Genomic DNA, 23747 nt, shown 5'->3' with positions numbered 1-23747 from the left:
GTGATTTGCAGGATAGTAGTAAACACATTGTTGCTCGTTTCAAGTTTTATGATGGGATTTTCATAAGTTCCCACAAGGACATTTAATGGCCTTTTAAGTAAGGATTTTTTTTCCTTGTATGTTTGTGTTGGTAGGGTTTTATTTTGTGGCTATGCTAGGAAAAGCAAAGGAAGAAAGAGCTATTTTAGCTCAGGGTTTCAGAGGGTTAGTTTATGGTCAGCCAGTTTCATTGTTTCTGGACCTGCGGTGAAGCAAAGCCTAATGGCAGAGAGGAGCACGGCCACAGCAGAACTGCTTGCCTCTCTGTGTTGACCAGGCTATAGAGAGGGCAAGGGGAGGGCCCCCAAGCCCACATCACCAAGGACCCCTCCCTTCAATGAAATCTCACTTCACAAGTTTCCATCACCTCCCAAGAACCGTTGACTTATGAGCCCTTGAGGGTCGGTCAGAGGTTGGAGTCTTCGTGATCAGGTCATTTCCTGGAGCCCCATCTCTGAACTCACCTCAGTCCTTCACCACTTCCTTATAACAGACTCTCACTTGCTTTTCCTTGCTGCAATGTATTTCCACTTTTTGAGTTTGGAATTGTGGAAATAGGGGATTTTTCTTTGTCTTAGTCAAAGCAATTTTTCAAATATTATTGAAAGGAAGTGTTTTTTCTTTACATGGTGGGTGAAATGTCTATGAATGCCTTGTCCGAAATTTTTATAGTTTATTAATTTATTCATATTACATCTCAATTGTTATCCCATCCCTTGTATCCTCCCATTCCTCCCTTCCTCCCATTTTTCCCTTACTCCCTTCCCCTATGACTATGACTGAGGGGGACCTCTTCCTCCTGTATATGCTTATAGGGTATCAAGTCTCTTCTATTTTAAAGGCCATTCTACAATAAATTTTAACAATATTTAGTTGACTCAAATAATCCATGGGCCCTGATGTGTCCCTTTTCTTTTAGCCTTAAGCAAGAGTAGCTACGTCAATTACTCCTGGAGATTAAAGGTCTAGAAGCTACTAAAATAATCCATTTTGAAAGCATTTTTGCATGTAAGCCATTTTCTTTTCAATTTGAGATAAAGAATTTTCATGTGACAGGGAGCAAAATATCTTATATTTTCTTTATCCCTCGTACCCTCTCCATCATCTTTATCTGTGCTACCTTTGTTAACAGTTCTTATGGCCTTTGTTTTCCCCAAGGACAGGGATGGGGGACAGGAGTTGCAACAGTCCTTATCCTCTTCCTTAGGACACCCCTCTCACAGAGACCACAAAGAGTCAGCTGGATACGACAAGCTACATGTGCCGAAATGAGAACCAAAACACATCAGCTAAGGATGCTGGGCAAATTCTGCCCACTGCATGGTGTGCTTCCTGAAGCATCTTTACTGCACCTTTACTTCCCACACTGCTCCCTCCCAGGGACCTCAACCCAATTAAAGAGCTCAGTTTTAGGCTGAAATAATCCAGGCTGGAAAAAGGGCTGGATGCTTTGTTTTAAAAACAGGCAGCTTTGTTTTAAAAGACATTCTTGTAAGAGGGCTAACACACCTCATACAAACTGAGGATGACGTTACAACTGTTTTACCTGACAAAGCAAACACTGAGGAGACGAGGTCCAACTCATGCCTTTTTGCTTCCCTCTCCTTTTCTTGTGTTAAGTTAGAAGGAACCCACTTCAAATAGAGAAAGGAGGCCAATTTTCAAAATGCAATACCCCCCCCTATTTTTTTTTAGTAGCACTCATATAGTAGCAGTGGCAAAATAAACAACGATGTGTTGGATTTTGTTTCTCTTTATCTATATGACATTTGTGTCATCACCGTAGCTCTAATCCATATTCAGGTCTTCATGTTTGGTGTGCAGTAATATGTAAATTATCTCGCCAGCTGCATGGAGCAGTGTTTGTTTATTCTATTTCTTTTGGCACTGCACAGAACTGAATTTCTGCCAAAATGGGGCTGCTTCAGGGAGCACTGGTGCTCCAGGAGGAAGTTTTGAAAGGAAACGCACATCATAAGTCTTCACTCTGTGAAGCAGAAAAATCAAAACAAACTTTCTGTTTACTAAAATATCGGTATTATGAATGTAAAATAATGTGTTTGTTAAAATATAATGAGCATGCTGCCCGTCTCCGGGATGCATGGCGTAGCTGAGCTTTGGAAATGAGGGCACAGTGCTGAGCAAGCTGGTGCGTTTCGATTCCTGGAAAGAAAATAGGTGAAATAAAATAGACGGAGACAACATCTAGAAGTTTAAGGAGAAAAGAAATATTTTAGCATGCATATTAATCTTTGGAAACACATGGCATATACATGCATTTAAATGTGGACAGCTGTGGCGTTTAAGTGTTAAAAAATTTCATTAATGATGCATAGAGCTATCTACTTCTGTTGGCAGGCCTTTCAGTCTTCAATCTGACACTTCCTTTTTTATCCAGCAAGCTAATTTCCCCTCTTTTGTGAGGAGTAACTGTTTTCACACTACTGCTTACCCAGCAAGCCTCCTTATTGTTTCATGGCTAATTATCTTCCCCAGCTTCACCTTCCCCAGTGAAGGGAGCAGGACAGTTTCTCCCGGCACTAATGAAAGCTAGGTTTTATGGGTACACTGTGTAAATAAATGTAAGCTCTGATCAGGCACCATAATGGACGAGTTCCTAAAGTTTATGGAGTCACAGCTCATCTAGTACTTTGCTAAATAACGACGCAAAAAAAAAAAAAAAAAAAAAAAAAGATTAATTTGGTGAAGGAGGCTTTAGACGTGGAGGAAAAAGTAAAGGCTTTGTCAGTTTAATATGGCAGCTATCTGCAGGTAAACACAAGGGATCTGCATTGATCCCGATGTCCCCGGTGGTCCCTAATAACAGCAGCATCTGCATAGAGAACATCTTACAGAGAAGTCCGGTAAGATCTGGTAAGAGGTGCCTATCTTCTGGAATTCTACTTCCCAGATTACTTCTAAGTTATTAATAGAAAACAGCAACCAGGATTTGTATCAGAATTTGAAGAAATGCTTCACATATGGCTCCCAGCTTATTATAAAAAGATGCAAATCTAGGACACCCGAGTGGAAGCTGTGCAGAGGGTCAGCTGGGAGATGACCTAACGCCTCCATGCCTGTCTGGGCACACTGTTCTTCTGGTACTCTCAGATGCCCAGCAGCCTGAAAGCTCTTCCAGTGTCATTCTTTAGCAGTTTTAGAGTTTGACTCTTCAGCACTACTTTCTTTTCCATGGGGTCCTTAGAGAGAAGAAAGTTTGAGTTTCCTAACTACCCCTTGGTATTTGGGGAGACCAGCCCCAGCCTGAGGTGGCCTAGGGCTCCTTTTTCACTTGCCTCTTCAGCACAAATTCCGGCGTAATCAAGAAGAGGTCTCATGAAAACTGAAAAACGGTTGCCATCAACTCAGAAAATTCCTCAGGCTCTAGACTCTATGGGCAAACCTAAAACAAAGACAGAATATGATTTGTGTTATTCTTGGCTTTGTAATGGAAAACAGAACTTTTGTGGGGCAAGACCCTGCAATGAAATTGAAGTTACAGAAAGAAGACACAGACAGAAGAAAGTGTTCAGGATTTTTCTTTGATTATTTTTGTCTGTTTGGTTTTGTTTATTTGTCTGTTTTTTAAATTATTTGCTTTTGGGGTTTTGTGGGGGTTGCTTATAGTTTTTCGTGTGTGTGTGTGTGTGTGTGTGTGTGTGTGTGTGTACTCTGCTATATTCTGTAGAATTCCCTCCTATAGCCTATTTTTCATAAATAGAACAAAATTGAAGCATTGAATGGCTTGTTTGTTTTGTCGTATTTTGCAGTTGTTAAGTAAGGACACTGTTAGGATATGCTCCCATGTCTGGAGTTATGAGGGAAATGATGGGACAGAGTTGGCCACGTAGTTTCAGGCTGCCGTCGTTTCTGCAGTTCTGATCTTCTAGAACAAGTGTGAGAGTACAAGGAAGGTGCTAGACAGCTTGGCGGGCGCATGCGCCCAGAGTCAGGCTGGCTGTGAGCCTGCCTCCTTCTGGCTACTTTTTAATCTGTCCTATGCTTGTCTCCTCATGTGCCAGCCTGTAGGATCTGTTATTTCTAAGGTGATTTGTGGGGTTTTTTTTTCTCGTAATTCAATGGCTTTTCTTAATTCACACAAAAGTAATCACATTATGGTCTTTAGTATATTGATACTGTTTTACAGCTACTATCCCTACTTTTAATACATTTTCATCACTCAAAGAGAATTTCAGACCTATTAAGCCACAGCAACTTTTCTTCCCTGCTAAGAACCGCTAGGAAGTACCAGTCTCCATTCTGTCTCTGAATCTGCCTAATCTGCCTAATATTTCTAAAATTACCTAGTTCAGAATACTTACTGATTCTGGCAATAAATGAAGCAATATAATATAGCCTGCCCTTGACTTACACACACAGATCCAACCAGGCATAGGTAAAAATATTTTGGGGGAAAACCGATCTCTAGTTTAACTACACACAGGTGCCTCTTATTTTCCCCTCCGCAGTGCAGGGTAGCAGCCCCTGACGGTGTGTCCGCACTGGAGCAGACGTTGGAAGATGATATAAAGTATTCCAAATGATATGTAGTATACCAGAAACTTAGGCCAGGGAATGTAGTTCTGTGGGTATCACACGTATCTAGTCTGTACAAAGCCATGGTTTGATCTCCAAGCACTGGATGAGACCATGCGTTCTCAGAATTTGGTTTCCAGGCACTTCTTGGAGCATATTCTCTATGGCTAACACATGACAACTGAAGATGGTGTGTTTTGTTTCTGCTGCCTTATACTGCACACATTCTTCAGGCTATTAGCTTTTATAACTGAACGGTGGCCCATCTTTAAAAGTCAATGATTCTCTTGCTGGTTCGCACAGTACAGTTTAACCCCATGACCTTCTTCTGTCTTCCTACAACAATCTGAGAGATGGAGAGTAACCCTTCTTCTTTCAGTTCTCTTGACAGTTTTATTTTGAAGGCCTGTTTTATATCATAAACTACTTTGTATGCTGGGCTACACCAGAGACAGGCTAGGCTGAGTTCCTGTCCTCGTGAAGTCTGTATATGGAAAGAACACGCCTATCTTCCATTGCTACATTCTCCTGGAGCCACATCTAATAGGCTTATAATTTCCAGTAACTTTAGATTACATTTGTATTGGTTAATTTTCTGTCCACTGTGATAAAACACCCTGATAGAAAATAACTTATGGAAGAAAGGATTCGTTTTGGCTTAAGGCTCCAGGAGGATAGACTTGCCCATAGTGAGGAAGATGTCACAGCTATCAGGGAAAACATGGCCCTACGATCAGGATGCTGGTTGATCACACTTTCATCCACACACAGGAAGCACAAAGACAGAGAGAAGAGGAAGCAGGACACGGTTATGAACCATCCAGGCCCCCAGTGACATGCTTCCTCCCACAAGGCTCTCCTTCTCTAAACAGCACGACCAACTGGGGAGCAAGGGGTCAAATACATGAGTTTACAGCAGCTGTTTCTCCTGTACATCACCACAGCCAGAGGAGCTAGCATGCTCATCTCAACACTCGTTTACTGAGATTTGTGAGAGGGTCAGAACTTTGCTTGTCTACTTTGAGCTTCTGAGCACATTCACTACGGAAAAAGAACTTTCACAAGGACACTTTGATGATTAGTGTGAGGTAGACCTTTCAAAGCATCTTCTGACGTATTTAAACCAAGTTACGTGAACATTCTTGTCAATCTGGAAGTGAGAAGAATTTGCCTATTCTAATGTGTCAGCTATGACAGAGCTCCACAGACAACAGACTCAACTTTTCAAGAAAAGATTGTTTTAAAAAAACAGAAAGTCCTTCAACTGTGGGCCTGGCTGAGTATGGTCAGGTATCTTTCTCATTTGGTTTTTCCTATAGAAAGAACCCAGTTAGAGGTTAGAGTGCACACAAAATGAAGGCATCACCACATTTACAACGTGAATGGCATAAGGGACCTAATCATTATAATTTTTTTTTTTACTTAATTGAATGCTATGTATGTCTGCTAACCAGCTGTAGTAATGTGAACCTATTTACAAACATTTAACATTAAGCCATATCATCTTCTTCTCACTGTAGCAGAGTGAAGATATATTGAAAGCTGACAATCATTGTCCCCTACAGTTTTCCCTATAGGCATTCACACAAGTGCGCACAACAGTCTACAAAGCACGCACAATATGCTGATACACAATGTTGCAACAGACACTTACTAGATAACATATATAAAAGCATAGGTAACACTATAGTGGAGGATTCAAACCCACATCTGTTTGTTTCTACCCCAAACTTCATATAGCTGATAAACAGCAAGCGGTTTTCTTGTTGTCTTCATTTTTTTATTATTTATTTGGAATCTATTCTCTGCTCAGTAAGAGATAGAGTAATGCAAACTCTGAATCATTTTTACAATGATCTCTCTGCTTTACAAGGACTTATTGGTGTTCTTTATTTAATTTCTGCTTACATTTAACCTAAAAATAATTATATTTCTAATGCATTTTGGCTAAAGGTAGGAGTTAGAAAATGTTGTACAAATCAGGAAATATAGTTATTATATTTTTGCTATTTCTCCTGATTCAAATTTATCCCCCCAGCCATATCCCTATATTCTTCTCTCCCTCCTCTCTACACTACTCCCTCCAAATAGCAAGTCCTGTCTTGCGCACTAATGTATGTGTCTTCCAATGTACCTCATAAGGTTCCGTGTTTGTTGTTCGGGTGGTGCTCCTGCTTATGCAGCTGTGGGACATGTAGGAAGTATGGTCTGGCTGCAGGAAGTAGGCCACTAGTGTTGAGCATTTGAAGCCACCTCTGGGGGGGGCCCTGGGTTCCTGTCATGCTCTATTCTCCCGGTGTGCTGTGATGTGTACCATCTCTGTCATGCACTTGCTGCCATGGACAGACCTCTGCAGTGTGCCTTCTCTGCCAAGGACTGAAACCATGAGCCAAAAGCATCCTTCTTCATTTGATTTGTTTCTCTCTGCTCTTTCATTATACCATTATCAATAGTCAGTCATATAATTTTCTGTAGTATCTATTTTTCTACATAAAAAATATCTCTTGCTAGATTTTTATGTGTGGTTCTGCTCACTGAGCTTATTGGGCTAGGTCTAGAACAACAGTTTTCAATCTGTGAGTTGTGACCCCTTTGGGGGGTCACATATCAGATATCCTGCATATCAGAAATTTACATTATGATTCATAACAGTAGCAAATTATAGTTATGAAATAGCAATTAAATAAGTTTATGGGTGGTGGTCACTACAACACGAGGAACTGAATAAAAGGGTCACAGCATTAGGAAGGTTGAGAACCATTGGTCTAGAATAAACAATATGAATGAAAATTGCAAGATTTTCTAATAGAAACATCCAGTCTATTTTAGTATTACATCAGTCATTTTAGTATTTTGGAGATCCTTTCTTAAGGACATGTTTTTCGATGACTTCCCTCAAGAAACATGTCTTTATTATTTTGAGGTTATATATAATTACATCATTTCACTTTTGGCTTAAAGTTCAAATGCTGATTTCTGTTCCCCCTGTGTCTGGTTGCAATCCTTGTTTTAAGAATCTCCTCTCTCAATGCTGTGTAATTACTGCTCCCAAATTGCCCCCTGATATGCCAATAACGCAGCTTACAGCCAATCGCTGAGCAGGGGAAAGAATAGTGCTGGACTTCCTGCCAGCAGGGGAGGAGGAGTTAGAGGAGGAAGGAAAGGATTGAGCCATGAGCAGACGTCCAGGAGGGACCAGGAGAGAGAGCTCAGCAAGGAAAGCTGCAAGGTGCAAGCATTTCTGAGATGTTAGCTGGGAGGAAACCAGATTATTTTAGAGGGTTAAGAATAGATTAGTAACTGCTCAGCTCCTGTGATGTGAAGCTTGTTTAAATAATATAAGAGTCTCAATTATTGGTATGTTGGTTGGGTTAAGTAAGAAACTGAGAGACAAACATTGTTTTAAAAAAAACTTTAGCATTTCACTTTCCCCACATTTCACTCTTCCCCTTGACCCTCTCATATACTCTTACGTGACCTCTTTTAAATCCGTGGCCTCTTTGTGCATTAATTTTTGTTATATACATGGTGAGTGTATGTGTCTGCTCAGTCTGTTTAATGTCACTTGCATGTTTGTGATTTCAGGGCTCACAATCTGCTATGAGATAACCAGTGTTCTTCCATGAGGATGGTAGTTTCTCCCACCCTCAGTTGTCTGTGGTTCTGTGTGTGTGGCTGAGGCGCCATGAGCTTTCTCCTGCCCATGCTAGCATGTCCATGTCCACTGATGTCATGCTTGTTCAGGTCATGTTTCAGCAGCCATGTTGGTGAGACTTCATGGGTGTCCCTTCTTTGATGCTTCTAGGAGACACATCTCACAGTGAACTTCCTGTAGCTCTCCTCATGGAACCTTTCTGCAGGCTCTTCCAATGTGACCCCCCCAAGCCTAAAGAGCAGCAGGTGTTTCATATATGTAACTTCTGACAGTGGGCACCACAACTCTGCATTTTGATGGGTTGTGATTTTCTGTGATGGTCTCTGTCTACTTAGTTTCTTTGCTGAGACATTCAGAGGGGGCTGCATCAGATCTTTACCAGATTGCTCTTTTGTTTTGTTTTGTTTTTTGCATTTCTATTCTTAAAAGTAAGAACATTACTTATAAGTGCACCTAAAACTTTAAACCTTTAAACATGAACAGTTTTTAAAAAATCCTAGAAGAGCAATTCTGTAGAACCTAACTCAATTAAAATCATATACTGCAGAGGGCACTGATACAGGTAGATATTGGCTACTTGACTGGAATCTTGTTTCTTATTTCCATCACTGTTCAAGCACTTTTACTTTCTTTTAATATATTATGTTAGTGTAAATAATCTTACCTTGAGAATAGAAACTAGCACCAACTAATTACATGTCTGTCTTGAGCTTATGTGTAGGAGTGTGTGTGTGTGTGTGTGTGTGTGTGTGTGTGTGTGTGTGTGTGTGTAACTATATAATACCTGGATTTAGGACAAAATTCTATTGGCATGAAATTGTCATGTCATATTGATAGGGAAACAGACCTTCCAGGTAATTAGGCCCCAAACATAGGGGTCTGACTAGACAATGCAAAGCAGCTCCCCCCACCATCCTAGGGTTGCAGGCAGCCAAACCCCAACCTAGTCACCTTCCTCCACTAAATGATTCCTGTCACACAGCATATGTCACAAATGCCTTGCTCCTCCACTGTCAAGTAATGTGGGTGAGACATTAACTAGGCCCAAATCACCACACAGAAAGTGGGACCATTGTCGTATGCTGTGACACATGTAAGTCATGAATTACCTAAGCCTGCTTTCACACCTATGCAAGCCTTCCCCTTCTATTGATAAGCTTAAAAGGAGACTCCACGTTTGTCTCCTGGGCCCTACTTCAGGGCCCCTCTCTATTGCAGCAGGTGTTAATAAACCTCTCTCCAAGGGCCAAGTCCCCTTTAGCACCTCACTTCTCTGGAACTGTCTCTCCTTCTCCCTAAAACCCAACTGAACAAACTTATGAATGAAAAGTCCACACCTGAATTAATTTATACCAATTATTTCTACAATGACAGGCTTTCCATTGGGTCCTCATTTACTATTCACCATCCAATTGGCTTTATTCAAAAGGTCTTGGATTTTGGTGTGACTCCATTTGGACTTACCAGTTTGTCAAGTATGGGATCATGTACATCTTTTTTTTTTAAGTACTAAGCAATTTCTTTATAAGCTACAATAACAAAAACAAATCAAATGCTTAATTAGGTTGAGCATTATTGACTATGTTGAACTGTCAGCCAAGAAAATGACAGTTATGCCAATGTGTGTGCCTTACTGCCCTCCTCAACAGTTGCATAAACAGCAACTATTTAGTTATATAAATATCCTCATGTCCTTCTACTTGCCCCAGAGGGTATGTTTTATGGTTTAGGTTAAATCTCCAAGGAAATGGAGATTTTATTTAAAATACTGACAGAATTAATACAGAACAGGGAGGTGTTACTGGCACTGAGGTCCAGGCTGTGCTCCACCTGGGAAGGAAACTAGCTTATGTAATGTTGGCCATGAAAAACATGGAGGGCTTAGATCCTCCAAGCTCTATTTTGGGTTTTGGAGGTTCAGGGGGCTTGTCTAGAGAGAGAAAGGATTAGGTCAGGAAAGCCATAAACTGAAAAGAGGTCTTTGTAGTCTCTGGTATGTCTGTTCTTTTCCTTCTTTTTTCAGAACATTATAATGGGTGTTCATAGAACCAAAGACTAGGGACTGGGGAGCATCACAAGAACCTGAGGTGTGCTGGGTGCTGTGAGTCTAAGGAAAGTTTCCATGCATGATGTAATAACCATTCATGTGAACCATTTCTTCAGAATACAGACTGCTGGACAAAAGGGAGGAAATCTCATCCCTATAGAAGGATTAAGGACAGGGAAGAAAAGAGAAGAGAAAGTGGCAGCAGCTGCCAAGGTCAGCCAAGAAGGGAATGGGGGAGGCTGAGTGAAGACTTCTTTAATATGGAATTTTTTAAATTATAAAGTGAGTTATTTCCAAGTAGATCCAGTCAGATAGTTCCTGGAATTATCATACAAGGAAATTGTAAGAAAATTTAAAGGACAAGACACTTAAGGCCAAGAACATAAGCCAAGTTTAATCCTTCACTGTGGAAGTGTCTTATTCCAAGCACCTGTGAACTGTTCCTTCAGGTACTGCTGAGCCGCGGCCTTTCACAGGCCTGAACGTAAATCAAGAAGGCAGTATCTGAACCAGGACCATGTCTGGAGACAGTCCGAGCTGCAAGCATCACTTGGGTTCAGCTCTTGGCTCACAAGATGGCACAATTCTTGCATCTCTGGTCAAGTCTCCAGGCTTGTGACCCTGTAGGAAAAACCTCTGCTGTCACATGTTAAAGTTGAACAGAGTAACAAAGAACTCCTCCGAGAGCCTGACTTAATTATTTATCAGTCCTGGGAATACAGTGTCGGGCAAGATAGTGTTTGGAATTAATATACTATTTGAGTCGACTGATTGATTGATCCTCTGGCTGAACATTTTACCATTCACTAGCTAAACAGACTGGCCATTCGTCCTTTCTTTTTACCAGTAATCAAAGAATAAGCAGAAATTGTAATAAAAATTCATCACAGTGAATGGGCATGACGTCCAAGTGGCTGTGGTATCTAGCTGTGTCCTAGATGGACTGCTAGAACATTGGCAGCAGGAAAGACCTGTCTTAGAAAACAATTTAAATATCCCCTAATTAATGTTTCCCTCATAACTGGACTCCTTATACTAACCCAGGTTATACAGAGAATCTCTTTCATATCCACTGTAATAAAGGACTAACGGCTGGCTTACACCTAATGTGGTTGTGCAGCATCCTTTAACCATTAATTTTAGGCTAGATTGAGGCTTCAGAAACATTGCCCAATATGCTCCAGGTGAGGTTTTTCTTACCACCGAAGAATGAAATCCTCATGATTTTTCAACCAGACAGTTGAGATAATCTGACTCACAATGAGAAAACTCTGGCTTGTTAGAGGTAGCACGCCTCTCCTTACCTATCAGACCAGGAATTGTTTTTAAGGGTTAATTGGAAGGAGTGTTGAGAAGGAGATAGCCAAGGAGGAGGCGAGGAGCTTACAAGCAATTCTGCACATGGTAAGAACTAGTTGGCTGCTTCCCTGGGAACTTGTAATTTTTTCACATTTCATCCAAGAATTATTTTGAAAGATCACTAGAGTGGTATCCTTTTTTCATAGGTGATGATATTGATGCTCAGAAAGCTTAAATCACTTATACAAGGCAATGAAGCTGGTGAGAGCACTCAGGCTTGCTAGTCGGCTGGTTCTAGAGTCATAGTCACCTACCTGCCTCCTTGGCACGGGCATACGTAGCGCTAAGGATGCTACTTTATCATTCTATCTATAGGGGAACCTGTCAGGGCCCATGGTGCTTTTATTGCCTTCTTTGGCTCCATAGTGTTCCCAGATTGCTGGATAACAAGCGAGGAAGCTGAAGGAGCCATTTAAAGACTACATCCCAGGATCATTAATTTTTATATAAGTAGAGTCAACATGTAGACGGCCAAGAGAATAGTGAGTTCTCATGAAGACAGACAGAGAACAGTATAAGGGCACTTGGAATATGGCATCCCTGGGAGTCAGGAAAGCCTTCAGACAGTTATCACTGGGAACGTGTCAGAAGGACAGTCTGGACCAGTAGTAATGGTCAACAGGAGTCAAGGCGAAATCTCTCTCATAAAGAAAAAGAGAAGAAGAAGAAGGGGGTTGAGGGAATGACAACTAAGGAGCTTCCCTGGAACAGTCAGGAGGAGGTGGGTGCCACTCACCTTGGCTCTAACAGGAGGCAGAGCCCAGAGAAGAGAGAAAACCGAGGGTATATACTCTGGTCTAGATTCCCAGGTAAATGAGACTTTAGGTAGAGAACCCAGAAATAGAGGCACGAAGGTTTCGATGCTTAGCTATAGACGGTATCCTACTATGGACTCAGGAAGTAAATAGCTGTGGGAATAAATGTACCCTAAGAAATTTCACGTGCGCTACTCTTTAACCTTCATTTAGCAGGCAGTTTTGTTTTTAGCTGCTTTGGTTATTTTGCATAACACAACCCAATAATTAAATAGTTTAAGGGAAGGGGGATTTCTTTTGGTTCATAGTTTCAGAGAGTTCTACCCATGGTCATTTGAACTCATATCATTGGCCATGAAATGGAGGAGCTTTATTTGCTCTGTTATTATGCTATTTTTTATAAAATTGTGTTTGTTCCTTAGTTTCTCTCTTAACCCTGTTATTATCATAATAATTGAGACTATTATAATATTTATTTATCAAGCCTCACAACACAATCTTCAGCAGTTTTAATCTATTCTTAATCCTCTAAGCTAGTCTGGTTTCCTCCCAGTGCAAATCCTAGAGATAATTGTACTTTATGGCTCTTCCTGCTCAGCTGACTCTCTCCTCATCTCTCCTGGACCTCTGCTCATGGATAAATCCCCTTCTTCCTCCTCTAACTCCTCCTCTCTAGACTGGCAGGAAGTCTGGCCCTGTTCTTTCCCCTAATCAATGATTGGCTATAAGCTGCTTTATTGGCATATGAGGTGACAATTAGGGAGCAGTGTTTACACAGTATTGAGACAAGAGATTATCAGAACAGGAATTGCAACCAGATATTGGGGAGGGGGTTACAGAAATAAGCATTTGAATTTCACAAATGCCTTATGCCTACAGTTTGCTAAGAAGAAGTAGCAGAGAAAGGAACAGGGGTAAGATTCTCCCAAGGACTCACTCCAAGTGATATATTTCTTCCAGATAAATTTTACCTGCAAAGATCTCTAGAAACTCCCAAAATAGTGCCATCAGGTAGAGACCAAGCTTTCAAACACAGGCCTGTGTGACACATTTTGTATTCGACTCACAATAATCAGCTCAAACTAAGATTTAAACTATAGCATGGTAACAGGAAATGGTTAAATCCATAAATGACCACGTTGAACTATACTGATCTTACATTTGAATCTGTGCTGATTCCTTAGTGACAGCCATTGCTGATAGAAGCCTGTCCCCACAGTGTTTGGATATTACTTCTTGGGGGAATAGAGTTGCTGATGCCACTTCCTTCCAACCTGCACTTCAGTTTTATCTTCTAACTTCCAAGAGGTTTATAATAAATAAAATTTCCCCCTTATGTTCTCTAATTCATATTCTCTCTCTCTCTCTCTCTCTCTCTCTCTCTCTCTCTCTCTCTCTCTCTCTCTCTCTCTCCCTCTCTCCCTCTCTCCTCTCTCTCTTCCCTACACAGGAGACTTTGAATGTGATTGATCCTGGCTTGATGGACCTCAATGGAATGAGTGAGGATGCTCTGGAATGGGATGAAACAGATATAAGTAACAAACTAATTAGTTTGCATGAAGAATCAAGTGACCTTGATCAAGACGCAGAGCCTGCCATACCCTCAGTGAAGCTTAAAGACACACACCACAAGGTCTCTGGCTATGAGGAGGAGGCAGGTGACTGTGGGGGGTCTCAGTATACCTCAAATATCACTGCACCTTCCAGCCCACAGATCTACCAAGTGTACAGTCTTCACAACGTCGAGCTCCATGAGGACAGCCATACTCCCTTTCTGAAAAGCAGCCCAAAGTTTACAGGCCCAGCCCAGCCCACTGTTTTAACTAAGAGCCTCAGTAAAGATTCTTCATTTTCATCCACAAAATCATTGCCAGATCTTTTAGGGGGTTCCAGTTTGGTGAGGCCTTGCCCATGTCACAGTGGAGACGTGAGCCAGAATTCAGGCAGTGAGAGTGGAATCGTCAGTGAAGGAGACAGTGAAATGCCTGCCACCTCTGAAATGTGCTTGTTCAGTATGGTAGATGGGTCTCCAAGTAACCCTGAAACTGAGCATCTGGGCTCACACATGGGAGATGCAGGCAATGTGTTAGAGCAAAAATGTGAAGAAGAGAAGGAATGCATCAAGCTTTCAAGCATCTCTCAGGCACCCATCTCACCAGTGGGTTGGGTAAATGGAAAAGCAGGAGATTTAAACAGTGTTACCAGGCATACAGCTGATTGCTTGGGAGAAGAATTACAAGGAAAACATGATGTGTTTACATTTTACGATTACTCATACCTCCAAGGCTCCAAACTCAAATTACCGATGGTAAGGAAGCAGTCGCAAAGCGAAAAGGCACACGTGGAGGATCCCCTTCTTTGTGGTTTTTATTTTGATAAAAAATCCTGCAAATCTAAACATCAGGCTTCAGAGCTGCAAGCAGATGCACCTCCCCATGAGAGGATTTTGGCAAGTGCACCCCACGAACTGGGCCGCAGCTCATATAAAGGTAGCGACATAGAGAAGGCACTCGCGGGCATTCAGAACGCCAGACAGCTCTCCCTGTTATCTCGTAGCTCATCCGTAGAGTCTCTTTCTCCAGGGGGCGATTTGTCTGGTTTGGGAATCTTTAAAAATGGCAGCGACAGCCTCCAGCGAAGCACTTCTTTAGAAAGTTGGTTGACGTCCTATAAGAGCAACGAGGATCTTTTTAGCTGTCACAGCTCTGGGGACATCAGTGTAAGCAGTGGCTCAGTTGGTGAGTTGAGTAAGAGGACATTAGACCTTTTGAATCGTCTAGAGAACATCCAGAGCCCCTCAGAGCAAAAGATCAAGCGGAGTGTTTCTGATATCACTCTCCAAAGCAGTTCCCAAAGGATGTCCTTCACTGGCCAGATGTCACTGGACGTCGCATCCTCTATCAATGAAGACTCGGCAGCATCTCTCACAGAACTGAGCAGCAGTGACGAGCTTTCTCTCTGCTCGGAGGATATTGTGTTACACAAAAACAAGATCCCAGAGTCAAATGCCTCGTTCAGGAAGCGCCTGAACCGCTCAGTGGCTGATGAAAGTGACGTCAATGTCAGTATGATTGTGAATGTCTCCTGCACCTCTGCTTGTACCGATGATGAAGACGACAGTGACCTCCTCTCCAGCTCCACACTCACCTTAACTGAGGAAGAGCTGTGCCTCAAAGATGAGGACGACGACTCCAGTATTGCGACAGATGACGAAATTTATGAAGAAAGCAACCTGATGTCTGGACTGGACTACATAAAGAACGAGCTGCAGACGTGGATAAGACCAAAGTTTTCCTTGACAAGAGAAAAGAAACGGTGCAGCGTCACTGATGGCATAAAGGGAAGTAAAGACAGAGCAAGTAACGAGAAGCTCGGTTCCTCAGACACCTTGAACATTGAGGCCCTTCTAAATGGCTCCATAAAATGTCTCTCTGAAAACAATGGGAACGGTAAGAACCCACCCAGAACTCACCACGACTTAGGAACGAAAGGTGAAAACAAGAGAAGTAACTACGAAGTTAGTAAAGATCCACACATGGCTGACATGGAAAATGGCAACATTGAAAGCGTTCCAGAAAAACGAAAGGAGAAGTCAAGCACGCTTCCAGAAGCGTTGGAGAACCTCGATTCGAACGTGAGAAAGATGTCTGAATCCAAGCTCAGTGAAAGCAAAGCACTAACGGAGGGTTCTGATGACTCAAATGTCTCTGGAAAGGAAGTTGCTCCTCCAAATGATAGACATCTTCCACAGATAGGCTTGACTATCCAGCCTTCTGAAAACCAAAGCGCTGACTGCACGCCTGTCGAGAACTCCGGCCCAGAGACACTGTTAGAAACCAGAGTTGGAAGCAGACAAGACAGTGATGGGCTGAAATCTTTGTCTAATGATGCACCAAGTGGGGTTAGTAAATCTGCTGGTTGCTGCCTACTTGGACAAAATGAGACAGAGGAAAGTGCTCCTATCAGCAACAGCACTTCCTGTTGCAGCTGCGGGCCAGATGTTTTCCATCAAAAAGATGATGAAGATTGCTCAGTACATGACTTTGTTAAGGAAATCATTGACATGGCATCCACAGCCCTAAAGAGTAAATCACAACCTGAGAGTGAGGTGGCTGCTCCCACTTCATTAACTCAAATTAAGGAGAAAGTGTTGGAGCATTCTCACCGGCCCATACACCTGAGAAAGGGGGATTTTTACTCCTACTTATCTCTTTCATCCCATGACAGTGACTGTGGGGAGGTCACCAGTTACATAGATGAGAAAAGCAACACTCCATTGCCACCGGACACTGTGGACTCCGGCTTAGATGACAAGGAAGACATCGAATGCTTCTTTGAAGCGTGTGTTGAGGATGATGACCCTGCCGATGAGAAAGCCTGCTTCCCTAGTGTTCCCAGTGAACCAGCAGTTCCTGATGAAGCTGCCAAGCCAGTGCAAATGACAGCAAGCTCTCCTGTGTCCAGTGGTGAGACAGACATGGTGGTGGCGCTCCCAGGACCTTCCCCTCAGAAAGGAGCGGATGATGTGATGGAAGGAGATGAGGTGCCCTGCACTTCCCAGGACTGTGCAGAGAGCTCGCAGCTCGCCACTCCCTCAGGAAGGGCCAGTAAAGAGGGCAGTTCAAGGAACCAAGGTGAATCGGGAATGCCAGAAGGAAACGCTGCTTCAGCCAAATCGAAAATTCAAGCTCTCCCTCTGAATGCAAAACAGCCGAAAGGCAAGGCTGTGCTGTATCCCAGCCCCCAAACTTTAACCTGTAAAGAAAAGCTTGTAAGCTTTCATGAAGATCGACACAGAAACATGCATAGGTAGAATGTAATGCCCCCAAGCATGGAAATCATCTCATTGAAAGGTATGTATGAGGACTTGTGCTGTGGGTGTGCGTGCGTGCGTGTGTGCGTGTGTGTGCGCATTAATAGAACCCCTATAGAAGACTGGACAGAATGACTAGTTGTGACACATGCGTATCTGAATAAGACATTTAAGTAGAAACACAATAGTGAAAGTAACTGAAAAGCAGAAGGAGAGCACTGGTGAAAATTTGACATTTTTAAGTGACATATTTATTCCATCATTTTGGCAAGAGCAATACCGTATCTGAGAAAATGACTGCTCAGCTTAGGGCTTTGAATTCTTCAACTAGGGAAGAAACAAAAAATACCGTGCAATTGTCGGCATTCCTCGAAATCAAAACGCATCCTCTGTAGCTGCATTCCTCACTTCAGCTCCTACTCGGAACTGCCTGTGATGAGCAAGGATCAGGGTAAAGGCTGTGGCTCTTTCCAGACACATGACTGCCATCACAGCCACCTCCCCAACGGGAGGCTGCCCTGCCACAGCGCCTTCTCAGGCCTGTGCCCGAGGATCCAAACAGAAGCAAGTAGCTGCTGTAAAAGAAGACCCCCTTATTTGTACACACAGACCGAGCACCAGCGCAGAACACAAATACTGGGAGAATACGTGACAAGTTAATGGCGTCTTGATAAAAACAGAATTTTTGAATTTTGCCTGAAGGTGACAGGCTGATTGCCAGCAGTTTTTTTTTTTTGAGAAAGTCATTTCACTTTTCATATTTAATAAGACAGCTATTGATTGATAATTCTGAGATGGTGATATTGCTCTAAAAGTGACACAAAGATTCTGTTATTTCCCATCTCTAAGCCCCATCTCTAAGTGATGAATGCACTTCCTCAATCAAGTTTAAATAGGAACTTAGCTAGCAGATATGAGAGTTGTGTTTTACCAAAGTGTGAGGTGTATATGGCCCCCTCCACCCCCACAGCAGAGGCTCTAATGCTGTAACCTAAACTCGTGCTATAGGAAATGAATTACAGAAGCAATCTACCCTAATTTGTTAACTTATTCAAATAACAGTTATTATACTTAACTATGCTAAAGATTATCTTTTTTGTGGCAGATTGTTTATTTTTTGATGAGCCTAATTACTGATTTTCTAAAAGTAATTTACATTTATTACAAATACATCTTTTAAAATGTGACAGATAAATGTTGTTCCCATAATGTATTATGAAAAAAGTTACTATTTAAAAACACATTATTTAATTTGAAAGATGAATGGCAAACATCATTATTTTTTTTTCCTGCAGCACCTGTGCCCTAAGCTCATTAAAATGTGTGATTCTATGTAGAGCTTCTAGAATGGGGAGCGAGGGGGGAATCTATACCATATATATACCCTAAAAATAAACTCAGTATGCAAAACTGAAGAAAACCATCCTACTTACTAATGTCGCTTCACTAATTTTCTATTTTAGACTCTATTTACAATTGGCTGCGAGTGAGAACAAAAGTGGGAGAGAGAGAAATGTGTTTTCTGTGAGTCGTGTCCACCCTATAATCACATCCTCCATCAGTATGCAGTAAAAGTGACCATTAAGGGAGAGTAACTGGGATTCTATAAACTGCCTCAGAATAAGTTCTATTAGGACCGATTGGATATGGGCTCTGCCCGCCTCCACAGAAGGGCCGGGAGAGCCTGGCTGACTTTGTTTTCTGAAAAAGGATAAAGGCTTGAAAGCAACAGCACTCTGAGGTGCCACCCTGTGACCGTGACCCTCAAGTCACCAGCCTTGCTGAAATCCGGAGCCGAGAGGAGCACTGGCTCTGGGGAAGCATCCGGAATGCATTCTCCTGGTTTGATCCTCTGGGAGTCTCTTCTCCCCCTTACATAGAGAAATGGAATTGAAATGAAATGTTAATGATGAGCAATTCCATTTTTTTTGACTTGAGGGAAGTGAAGGTGCTGATGGATCTGTGTAATTGTCACATTTTACAAGCATCGGCAGTGTAAAAAATATCAGCCGTTTGCCTGCCCATCAGCAGGCTTCTGTTGTGCCCCACGCCAGGCTCTATTGTGGGCAAAGGGAGAAGCCGCCAGATTTTACTTCTGTACAGCTGCTGACATGGCTCCCGAGTGACTTGTCCTCAGCCTAGAGCTTTGTGAGCAGCCATAGATTGTTCCTGTCCACCTTTGAGGGTGTGTGAGCATGTGTGCTTGTGTGTGTGTGTGTGTGTGTGTGTGTGTGTGTGTGTGTGTTGTTGTTGTTGTTGTTGTTGTTGTTGTTGTTGTATCATGCTAACAAATCATCCCAGTGCTTTATTTTTTTTTGCCTAGTTACAAGCACTGGATGCAAACTTGCACTGACCTGCCAGGTGTCAAAGTACTGTCACCTGAGAAGCTATCCATTCTGAAAGTGCTGCTAAGCTTTCAGTGCTTGGTGTCAGGGTGTGGAGTGAGGTACTGGTAATGACACTGTGCATCCATCCATCTGAGCTTATTTGTTGTCAGTGCTCTTTCTACCAGGTCCAAAACAGCAAAAGTTCTTCCTTTTTAAAGCTGTCTGAGGACCATCACATGGCATCTTTTTTGTATCAGGACAACACCAAAGTTAATTTCCCAGAGCTCTTTTTCCCAGAAATAAGTTCTTAGATGATGAAATGATTATAATTCCACCCGAAAGCATTTATGACTTAGAACCATGCATCTAGTCTGCAACCAGAACAAATTCTTTTCAAAGAGTTTTGAAAATCATTTTATTTACTATGTTCTAATTAAAAACCTCCAAAGCCATTTGAGAGGCTATAGTGTGGCCTAATGCATATGCGTTTGCACTTATTTCCAGGCACACTGCTGGGCCTTTCACTGGATCCATTTGTATGTCACATTTCTCTAGAAGTAGAGAGGTCAGTTATTGCAAATCACATCAAAGGGGAGGTAACCGGATAGATCCAGCTCTTTCTGCCTAATTTCGAGGAAGCACATAGTGTGTGTCTGGAATGCCTCCTAGGACTTGCCTAGGAAATGTACTTTGCACTAATCTTTTTGCCATATTCTGACAGTTATTTCTTCATAATCCTCATCATAAGCCTGTGATCTTTGATGAATGGTTTAACCCTGAACTTCAGACTGGATAAATCCTGCAGTGTAAGAGGTTAACTCCTCACACACAGCCAGTGTGTAGTTGTATTTCTTCTTCTTTGGATTGTCTGATAGTTTGATGTATACATGGTGTGTGTGTGTGTGTGTGTGTGTGTGTGTGTGTGTGTGTGTGTTTAATACTTCTTTTGGGCTTAGTTTCATTGTCTTGTCTATTTTATTAGTCTATAAGTGGTGGCTATAGAGTTTTAGATTTTAGATGACTATATAAGTTGATGCATGATCAAGTTTGAACATACACTGTTTAAAGTACTTTTCGGCTTCTATAAATTTTTTATATATACATTTATTTTTTAAATGTATTCATTTTACATTCTAATTTTAGCTCCCTCCCTTGTCTCCTGCTGGTCCCACCTGCCCTCCCTCTTCCCCCCTATGCCCCTCTCCTAGTCCTCAGAGAGGGGGAGCCCTCCTCCCCTAGCAACTGACCCCAGTCTATCAAGTCTCATCGGGACTGCCTGCATCCTCTTTCTCTGTGACCTAGTAAGACACCCCATCAAAGGGAAGTGATCAAAGAGCAGGCAACAGAGACCATGGTAGGGACAGCCCTTGATCCCCTTACTAGGGAACGGAAACTGAGCTACGTATAGGCTACATCTGAGCAGGAGGCCTAGGACCTCTTGGTGTGTGGTCCTTGTTTGGTGCATCAGTCTCTGCTGGCTTCCCTGGGCCGGATTTGTTGGCTCTGTTGGTCTCCTTGTGGAGCTCCAGTAGGACCCACCTCCCTGGGTCCTTCTATTCCCCAACTCTTCCATATGACTCCCTGCCCTCTGCCCAAAGTTTGGCTGTGAAACACAGCTTCTGTTTCCATGGAGTCTTTCAAAGGACCTCTGTGGCCTACTATTCAGCTATCAAAAACAAGGATGTCATGAAATTTGCAGGTAAATGGAGGGAGCTGGAAAAGATCCTCCTGAGTGAGGTAACCCAGACCCAAAGGGACAGACATGGTATATACAATACATATAATACAAGATAACCACACTACAATCCATGGACCTAAAGAAGCAAAGTACCCAGGAGAACCCTAGGGGGGATGCTTAATTCTTATTCAGAAGGGCAAATAGAATAGACACAGGAAGCTGTTGAAGAGAGGGAACAGGATGGGAGCCTGTCATAGGAGCAAACACTTCTCACTATGCCCAGCATCTCATTCTCTTACTGGACTGGTGCTCTTTGGAGTTTCCCCAAGGCTGGCCTAGCAGCTTTAGGGAACTACATTGGGGGACACTATATTATTCTTTCACTATACACTACACATATAGCTTTTGTAAAATTTACCTTTAAATCTCCTTACTAATCCAAGCTTCTGCTGCTGGCTGTGCTTTTAATTATCTGGCACTTCTAAACAAGTTGCCATGCTATATAAAGAAGGTTTTACTGGACAAAGTCAGCCCCTCTCTGTCTCTGTGTGTCTGTCTCCCCCCCCCCTCTGTACACACACACACACACACACACACACACACACACACACACACACACACACACACATACACACACAGGGCAGGGTTGGGCTTGAGCCCATTTGGCTGGCCTGTTCCTAAGTGTACCAAATTGAAAGAATTGATTACCCAGAAAGAATTCAGATGCCAGCCAGGTCTTTGCTAAGACAGGACTGGATTGGCTTTACCAGAAGGTTCCTTGCTCAGTGGCAGATTTCTGATGAGTCACATCCTCAGTATTTGAGCAATGCTGTGCTGTGCTTTCTTGAATGACTGCATTATTTTACTGTACCAAATTTTGTTCCATCTGCCTCTGTCTGTCTCCTAACTTCCCCGATCTTCCCAACATCCTGTTTGGCTCTAGAAGTACTATGGTTGGAAAACTTTTTCTGATTCCTACATAAAGTTGTGAGTTTATAGAAAGAGTCAGAAAGACACAGGGGAATACTTGCTTCTAAGAGGTCAGGGGGAAAAAACCCTGAAAAAAAAAAAACCTCTTCAGAATTTAGATTAAACCCAGACAGGCAGAGGCCTGTTTTATTTGCGAGCTGGTCTGAGAACCTAAAGTAATTGTATCCTAGAATTTAGATTTTTCTCAGATATAACCACTTGTTACAGCCATTTAGAAATAAATAAAACAAAATAAGCTTGGAACAAATTTGTATCAACCATCACACATAAAATGGAATTGGGTCAGTTTAGTTTCCACAATGTCTCCTGTACCTAAATGAAACATAGCAATATTTGAGCTGTAAATTCTAATTATACCCTTTCATAGGCAAAGCCTAAAGCATTCAGAATGATCACAATGATATGAATGTTTCATCACTACATAATAGAATTGTTCAACATCATACACAAAGCATGGAAGGAAAAATTAACCTGAGAACCAGGTACCCAGCCCATGAACTGTTGCTCTACGCTGTCACATCCCTTAGTATTAACTACCTGGCATTTTCACACAGACTTCACTTTCTCAGAACAATGGGAATAGTGCTTGCTACCTCAAGCCCCAACTATACCACTCCTGGGCATATACCCAAAAAATGTTCCACCATACAGCAAGGACATTTGGTATGATCATAGCAGCTTTATTTGTAATAGCCTGAATCTGGAAACAACCTAGATGTCTCTCAACCAAAGAATGAGTAAAGAAACTGTGCTACATTTACACAATGGGACACTACTTAGCTATTAAATAGAAGGGAATCATGAAATCTGCAGGCAAATGGATAGGATTAGAAAAGATCATCATGAGTGAGGTAACCCAGACCCAGAAAGACATGCCTGGTATATACTCACCCATAAGTGGATACTAGGATATAATACAGGATAATCACACTACAATACATAGACCTATAGAAGCTAAATAACAAAGAGGACCCTAGGGAGGATGCTTAATTCTTACTCAGAAGGGCAAATAGAATTGACACTGGAAGCTGTTGAAGAGAAGGAACAGGATGGGAGCCTACCATAGATGTCCTCTGAAAGACTCTACCTAGCAGGGGATTGATGCAGATGCTGAGACTCACAGCCAGACTTTGGGCAGAGTGCAGGGAGTCTTATGGAAGAATTGGGAGATAGAAGGACTCGGGTAGGGGTGAGGGTGGGGCCCGGCGGTTATATGAGCTCCACAAGGAGACCAACAAAGCCAGCAAATCTGGGCCCGGGGGCCTACAAAGACAGATGCACCAACCAAGGACCATGCATGGTAAGGACATAGACCCCCTGCTCAGATGTAGTTGTGGCCGATAGGCAGCTCAGTCTCCCTGTGCGTCCCCTAATATGGGGAGCAGGGTCTGTCTCTGCCATGGACTCTGTTGTCTGCTCTTTGATCACTTCCCCCTGGCAGGACAGCCTTGCCAGGCCATAGAGGATACAGGCAGTCCTGATGAGACTTGATAGGCTGGGGTCAGATGGTAGGGGAGGAGTGCTCCCCCTTTCTGAGGAGTAGGTGAG

At 42.5% G+C, this 23747-nt stretch overlaps 1 protein-coding gene across 3 annotated transcripts in view; it reads left to right on the top strand.

Annotated features, from left to right (window-relative positions):
• AKAP6 (A-kinase anchoring protein 6) overlaps positions 1-23747 on the top strand; it is a 450197-nt gene that overhangs the window by 421146 nt on the left and 5304 nt on the right. For all 3 annotated transcript variants that reach the window (XM_084791783.1, XM_084791781.1, XM_084791782.1), the window contains one exon: positions 13842-17244. In XM_084791783.1, coding sequence (XP_084647909.1) covers positions 13842-17204 — 3363 coding nt within the window. In that variant the 3' untranslated portion in view covers positions 17205-17244. The remainder of the gene's footprint in view (positions 1-13841; positions 17245-23747) is intronic.

This window comes from Acomys minous, assembly GCF_964271855.1.
Source record: "Acomys minous genome assembly, chromosome: 8".
In the NCBI taxonomy this organism is placed as follows: Eukaryota; Metazoa; Chordata; class Mammalia; order Rodentia; family Muridae; genus Acomys; species Acomys minous.
The sequence above is the reverse complement of the archived record's forward strand: the minus strand, read 5'-3'. Positions and strand labels throughout refer to the sequence as shown.